The following is a 7368-nucleotide window of genomic DNA, read 5'->3' on the forward strand; positions in this document are numbered from 1 at the left end:
GTCCAGTTTGGGGCTCCCCAGTTCCAGAGAGACAGGGACCTACTGGAGAGAGTCCAAGGGAGAGCTGCGAGGGGGATCAAGGGACTGAACATCTCTGCTGGGAAGAGAGACGGAGAGACCTGGGGCTGTTCAGCCTGGAAAGGAGACGGCTGAGAGGGGACCTGATGAACGTGGAGAAATATCTGAGGGGTGGGGGTCAAGGGGAAGGGGACACTCTCTGCTCAGCGGTGCCCAGCAATAGAACAAGGAATAATGGGTGTAAGGTAGAACAGGGGAAGTTCCACCTCAACCTGAGGAGAAACTTGTTGGCTGTGCGGGTGCCGGAGCCCTGGCCCAGGCTGCCCAGAGAGGGTGTGGAGTCTCCTGCTCTGGAGACTTTCCAACCCGCCTGGACGCGTTCCTGTGGGGCTGCCCTGGGTGACCCTGCTCTGGCAGGGGGTGGCACTGGGTGAGCTCTGGAGCTCCCCTCCAACCCCCAACGTTCTGTGATTCTGTGCAGAAACCAGGACCCAACAGCCTTGCTGTTGCCAAATATAACTCCCGGCAATCTTGCGAACTGTTTCTCATTAACTGTCCTCGCTGTGGCTAATGGGAACTGACCTTCACAACCTGCTCTGGGAACGCCCTTTCCAGAGCTCTTCTTGGACGCTGGTTATGGCTCTGCTGCTGCAGGTCCTCCTGGGTTGGAGCTGGATCTGTCTCTAGGAAAGGATTACGAAACAGAAGGCTCGTGTCATCACCGTTTGTTTATGGCGGTTTGGGGAAAGACGGGAGCGGCGTTACAGCTCAGCTCTTTCCATCAAAGCTCGCAGACTCTCTCCTGGAGAACCTGTCTCCTCCGTTCTGCAGTAGCGCTGATCTTAGTCCAGAAACAATTTGGGTGTTTTTGGCTGCACTTTGGAGAAATTCATTCAGTCTAACAGCGTTTTGAAGAGGAAAAACAAAAGTGTCTGGGAGCTTGAGGTTTGAGAAGCTGGCTGTTGCACCCTGAGTGGAATTCTGAATGGAAAAATCCTCTGGGCTTCTGCTGTACAGAGCCAGTTGTCCAGACCTATTGCACTACCTTGTGTCAGTTAAATACTCTCTAAAAACTACAGGATGGTTGCCCCTAAATGCTCGTATTCGGTTGCATTTCATGAGTTCAAGATTGCCTGTAATCCAAGACAGAAGTAAATGTGTGTGCTGAATTGCTTGTATTGCTTTCCAGTAGCAAAGCTTGCACGGTTTTATTAACTACCTCTTTCACAAGTACTTTGGGTAATTTTAATAATACGATAAAAAAAGCCACGCTCTCTGAAGGCAGAAGGTTGTGAGACAGTTGCAAAATAAAAGCTGCTTGTGGGTGATGGACAGGCAGCTGAATGTGCCGGTGTAGAGCACAACCAAAGTAGGCTGGGCTGTTCTGTTATAGGTGTCCTTGAGTCTGTACGTGTAAGAGGAGGGAAAATCTAGAAGCAGAAGGAATACAAATTTAGGATCGCAAAGAAAGAGTTGTCTTGACTGCTATCCTGGATCCTGGCTGTAATTCACCCAAACGTGTGCTGGAGACGTGCCGCACACACCGAGGGCTTTACGGAGAGATTTGCCTGCCTAGTGATCACTTATTTCCTTATTCAATTGAAATTCGGGTGGTGGTTTTCGTCACGGAGACTGCTTGACCCTGTGCTTTGTGAAAGCCCATTGATGCAATAATCTGCATTTATGAAAAGCTTGAGCATCCTCTCTGAAAGTGTGATGGGTACGGTCCACTTTGCAAGGAGCCTGGCTGGGAGGAGATGCTCCTGTCCTTCCTGCCGGGTTGCCTGCGTTGGGATCAGAGCGATGAATCACTGGAACGTGCAGGAAGCAGCGTTATTCTCCTCCTGTCCTCCAGGGGAGATTGACCCAAGCGCTGCTCTTAAGCCCTGTCACGTTCGCATCAAGTGCTGGGGGAAGGACCTACCGCAAAACCCCTGACCAGGCTTCTGTGCCCTTGCAGAGACGCGCTTGATGCTGCCAGCGTGCTTTATAATCGAGTTGATGAGGGTGTTCACCGCCTGGTGATGCTGTCCAACAAGCGCATCCAGGAGCTGGAGCTGGTGATGGAGTTCGAGAAAGTGGAAGAGTGTTTTAAGGAGGTAAGGTCTGTCTGTCGGCTCCGGTGACTGCCTGCTGCCACCCTCTGACTGTGTGTCCCACAGCAGGTAGTGGACCTGTCACATCTCCTCTGTGAAGGTCTACAATGATGCCTGTAGACCCTTTAAAAAGAACGACCAAGCCACTGTTTTACCTGGTGCCACATAAAATTCTCCTGGCTGCTCGCTGGGTGGGGGTCAGTCAAACCCCGTAAACACAGGAGATGTTTTTCCCTACTTACAGATGACAGCGTAGCGGCTCCTTGCTGAGCATTACACTTTGGAGGTGGGGTGTCTTTTCACAATGCTCAGCAGAAGTACCCTCCCAGCAAGGCTTCTGCGGAGCCATTCTTCACATTCCACCTTGAGAAGCAGCTGAGCGACAGGCTGGTGACGACCCCTCTGGGCTGTATGTAGGTCCTTGCCAGGCGTTGTGTACCCCACTCCACACTGGTATTTACATTCCTATGCCCTGCTCAGGTCCCTGCTGTCTGATAAGCCCCAGGGAAACTCTTTTCCCCCTGGGGGCTACCCCAGGCACGCTCCCGGGGGCAGCCCTATACACAATCTCCCGGCAGGGAGCAGCCTCCTTGGCCCAAAAGCCATCCTCAGCACGCCACGCTCCCCTGCACTTCTGTGGGAGTTTAAACTTCCCAGTGGGTGATGCTCGTTGAAACTCTTTCCAGCCGTGGGATAAGTGGAGCGAACGGGCTTTGAGCCTTTCAAACCTGTAGCCAAAAGAACCTTAAAAAGTCGTGAAGTAGCTCAGGCTGCCTGAGCATCCCGTGACGCTGGTTGGCTTTTTTGGCGTTGCAGATCCCTAAGCTTGAATCTCGAGGTGATGGGAGTCACACAGTCATCTTTGCACAATGACATTTTTTTATTATTTTTTTTTTTAAATCGCTGTATCTGAAGGGTTGTGTGCCATTTGGAGCTCGCCGTAGGAACCTGCATTCTTAAAGATCAGTACTAGGACCAGTCTTTTTTGGTGTTGCAGATCCCTGAGCCTGCACCTCGAGGTGATGGAGTCACACAGTCATGTTTGCACAATGACATTTTTTTATTTTATTTTTTTTCAAATCGCTGTATCTGAAGGGTTGTGTGCCATTTGGAGCTCGCCGTAGGAACCTGCATTCTTAAAGATCAGTACTAGGACCAGTTTCACCGTCACCCTTCTAAGGATTTAGGGCTCTTCTCTGGAGAGGACTGGAATTGCAAAGGAGGCTGTAGCCTACCTGTTGTTTTTACAGGCCAAGGTGGATCCAGGAGTTTTAATGACTTCCCATTTGGAGGTAGACACTCGGGCGCCATACGCTCTGTGTTCAGGACAAGAAGTGTGATGCAAGAACCTAGTAAAGACTCCCTTTAGGAAGGGACACGGGAACACGCAGGCTCCTAACACCAAGCAGAAACAAAAAAAGGCACTAAGGCAGCCTCTGCAACCCATCCCTGATTTAAGCTGAACTTTTTTTTTATTGAATTGAGCAAACCTGACTGCTCCTGGCTTGCTTTGCTTGCAGGTGAGCAATGATGGCAGCAGCTGCTCCTGCTTTTAAGCCTTCCTGGGAGCTGCAGTGTGATCCTCTGAAGCTCACCCCCATCTCCTCCTCTTGCCACTGGGCTTGTTCCCATCGAGCCCTCTCTCAGTCTGCAAGACCAGGAGTTTATCCTTGGCTGTGGGGTCGAGTTGGGATATGGGTTTAGATGACACAGGAAAACAGGATGCGTGGGCATTAGGGAACGTTTAGGCTGTCCCTTCCTGCAGGTGCAGCTCTGCCCGAAGCGCCGCAGACAAGTTCACGAGCCTGTTTTTAAAACCCACGGTTGATGGAGATGCTGTGTTATCCTGCCTGGCCCTCCTGGCTTTGCTTTTAGAACACGCTCGTTGGTTCTTGTTAGTTAGAGGATACAAGCCTCTAACTGTGCTGATGGCTGGGCTCTGTCAGGAGCCTGCAGTTCCTCCCAGCTCTGAGGTGAGCTGCTGTCAGACAAACAGCTCAGAGTCCCAGAGAAACACAAAGGATTGTGCCTGGGGAGAGCCCCTCGCTTCATTCCCGCTGATGTAGCTCGTGTCCTGCCGGTCTGAAAAGGGAAACGATGTAGGAAATCTGGCAGCAGGGAGATTTTATCCCACTTGGGGGTAACAATAATAGGAATATCAGGCCAGCCTACAGGTTGCACAGCTCGCATTAGGCCATGGCTCACCCAAAACACAGCCCAGGCAGCTACTTGCCCTGTTTATGCCTCAGGCTAGTGAGCAAGAGGAGAGCTTCGTGATTACTCAGTAACCTGGAGTGGAAAAACTCCCAGCAGGAGGCTCGGGCTGAAATGCCAGGATGGGAGGGGGGAGGAGTGTACATGCACATTCTTTCCAGTAACGAAATGACCAGCGTTATGAGAGCAATCCCTTGCCCTTTCCACATAAAGGCTTACCTCGGCGAGTAGCACGGGGTGACTAACAGTGGAGCTTCTCCCTTTTCTCCTAGGTCAGCAGTTGGATTGAGAACGTTGGCAGAAAACGGCTAAAGGAAATGATCAACCTGGACGATTCTTTGGAGATGCTGCTTCAAACACAAAAGCAGTTCAGGGAGTTTGATCTTGTTGCCAGTGTAAGTGTTGCCTGACTGGAAAAAATTGTATTCTCCAGAGTCTGAGTTGGTAGCACGTGTGCCTTGTATGTGCTCAGCCAAACCTGGGGTGTTAAGATGACATGGGTAGAGTGTTCATCACTGAGGTGTGTGTCGTTCCTTCACGCTACTCAGCTTCCCTGCTCTCCTCAGGTAGGCAAAGCCACCAGCTCAACACTTTAGTACACGGTGTTTGCCAGTCTTGAGGAAAATACCTACTGTGATGGAACATGGATTTATTATTTTGCTGTCGTTGCTCCCTTGATGTGGTTGTAACGCTGCCTTTTTTAATCCTAGAATCACAGAATGGTTTGGGTTGGAAGGGACCTTAAAAATCATGTTCCAACCCCCCTGCCATGGACAGGGACACCTCCCACTAGACCAGGTTGCTCAGAGTCTCATTCAGCCTGGCCTGGAACACTAATCCTAATTTTGATCTCGACCTGTGGCCTTGCTGTGTAGGCCTTTACAAGCTCCTGTGTGGCAAATATAAATTAGAAAAGAGGTCAGAGCTCCAGAATTCTGCTAGAAACAAGTACACACCCGCTCATGTGATTTGAACCTTAAAAAAAAAAAAAGTCTAATTAACCCTAGCTGTTAATGACCTTGAAGACTATCTGCTGTCTGTATCAGGTCTCTGTCTTCATGCTCAATCCCATTTTGCTTTCAGGAATATTGCAGGAGGGGGCAGGAAGCACTGAAGAAGATGGATCGGTGGGAAGACTTTGCCTCTGTGGATGTGCACTCCTACAGGATAAAGCTGCAGACCTACAGAGACCAGCTGGAGGAGTTCTGCACTCAGCTGGATGAAAACAGGCACCGAATCTGTGAGACCGTCAGGCTGTATGAATTCTTTGACAAGGTAAGATGAGGGCCAAGGGGTTGGCTGCTTGTGTCTTGACCACCATGCCAGGGGTTTGCTCATCTTGTGTCCTTACGCTCTTGTAAGTTCAGCCCGTTGACACCCTGGGAGTAGCAGCACCCTGCTAGTCAGCCCTAAATAGAGCCCAGCTCCTCTCTTGTGGAGAAGAAATGGAGCACCAGAATGGGGAGCTGGGAAGCCTGGCTGAGGGAACGAGGGGTCGGGTTGGCCCAGGTTTCTGGGAAGCAGGAGGAGAGGACACGTGTGGTGACTGTGCTGAGTGCTTGGCCTTTTCACTTGTTTGGTTTCATGCAAATGCACCCATTCAGCAGACTTGCACTTGGATTTGGCGTCCTTTAAAGCTGCAGATGAATCAACAGTAGGATTTTCTAAGCGCGTTTTAAAGTACAGCTTTGGCAAGCGCAGAAGGGCAGGGAGCCTGCGCTCCATTGATTCCACACTTGTACAAACATTGGGTATTGAAGTTCTCAAATTCCAGAAAGAATAGACGCTAAAAGTTAAGCTGTACCAGATGTAGGTGCCACTTAGTCGCTGTCTCTGAGCTGCCTTGGCAGCCAGAAGTGCTCGGAGGAGGGAGGGAGAAATTCAGCTAAACACGAGAACATGGAGAAGCGTCCTGTGCGAGGGGAGAAGGCAGCCCAGAACATTTGCTGGCAGGACAGGGGAGGATTGAGTTTGTTTAGGTCCCTAGCTCATCTATGCAGCTTGGTGTGCGGGTAGGGGACCCTCTTGCTGTGGAACTGTGTAATTCTGGGTCATTATTTGGAGTGAAAAGTGCCTCCTGTGCCGTAGGAGAACGGCAAGAACCTGTGCTCTGCTTGCTCACTGAGCACAGGTGGTCAGGGCTTGCTCTGGTCCCTCAACACCCCTTGCCCTTATGAGGGATCCTGGGAAAGGTGTTTTTTGTCACGTTTCTAATAAACTGAGGCACTCAAAGGTCCTGTATGAACCCACCCAGCCAGTCGGAGATCTCTGGAGCGCGGATGTGAGCTGGAGCACACGAAGGCCGACAACGTTCTCCCTTCTTGGTCGTGCCTTCGGTGCAGTGCAGCCCTGCTGAGAACAGAACGGTAGCAGCGAGCTGCTTTGGTGGGAGGAAGGAGGACTCTGATCTCCCTAGAACTCTGAACAGTGCTGGTGGTGCAAATACAACACGTGTGTATTATGAACCGGTGGCCAAACGAAACCAGGGGCGTGGGGGCAGGTTGTTTCCTGCAGCTGTAGGGTGAGCGCAGAAACCTCTGTGCAGTGTGAAAGTTCTTTCAGGGCTGATGATTTTGATCTCGATCTCCAGAACGCTTTCCGCCTTCCCAAAGCAAAGTCTCTGGTGTGGCCTAGGAGCTGGGGAGAAAGCAGAAGATTTTTATCTAAACTGATTTCCCTCTCTTCTGATGCTGAGCTGCTTTGACCTTCCTGCGGCGATCTTGTCAGTGCCTCCCTAACTCCCTTCTGTCTTCCCTAATATCTGAGGGGATATCAACAGCAGGAGTCTACGCTAAGCAACGTCCTTGATTTTTCCTTCTTGTAAAGAGCCTGGAGCGTGCCAGACCCTGGGATTTGGGGAAGAAGCCCGAAGGATGCGTAAGCGACGCACGCTATGGTAATGAGCTGGCAAGCTCACGTCTCTCCAAACATCTCGGCGTGCGCGCAGGGTGTGGAGTGCTCACCGTGGGGATCAGGATGTTCACCTCCCTTCTGCTGGCTCTTCTTCTGCATGTGGTGGGCACAGGCTGTGGGACGGGCC

At 51.2% G+C, this 7368-nt stretch overlaps 1 protein-coding gene across 1 annotated transcript in view; it reads left to right on the plus strand.

The window, feature by feature from the left end:
- The window catches only part of LOC104281132 (pleckstrin homology domain-containing family G member 4B-like), a gene marked incomplete at both ends in the record, with an annotated part of 38269 nt that overhangs the window by 14015 nt on the left and 16886 nt on the right, over positions 1–7368 (plus strand). The window contains 3 exon segments of the mRNA XM_009879031.1: positions 1979–2117; positions 4601–4723; positions 5412–5603. Of these exon segments, the coding sequence (XP_009877333.1) occupies positions 1979–2117; positions 4601–4723; positions 5412–5603 (454 nt within the window).

This window comes from Apaloderma vittatum, unplaced genomic scaffold (assembly GCF_000703405.1).
Source record: "Apaloderma vittatum isolate BGI_N311 unplaced genomic scaffold, ASM70340v1 scaffold21271, whole genome shotgun sequence".
Classification (NCBI taxonomy): domain Eukaryota; kingdom Metazoa; phylum Chordata; class Aves; order Trogoniformes; family Trogonidae; genus Apaloderma; species Apaloderma vittatum.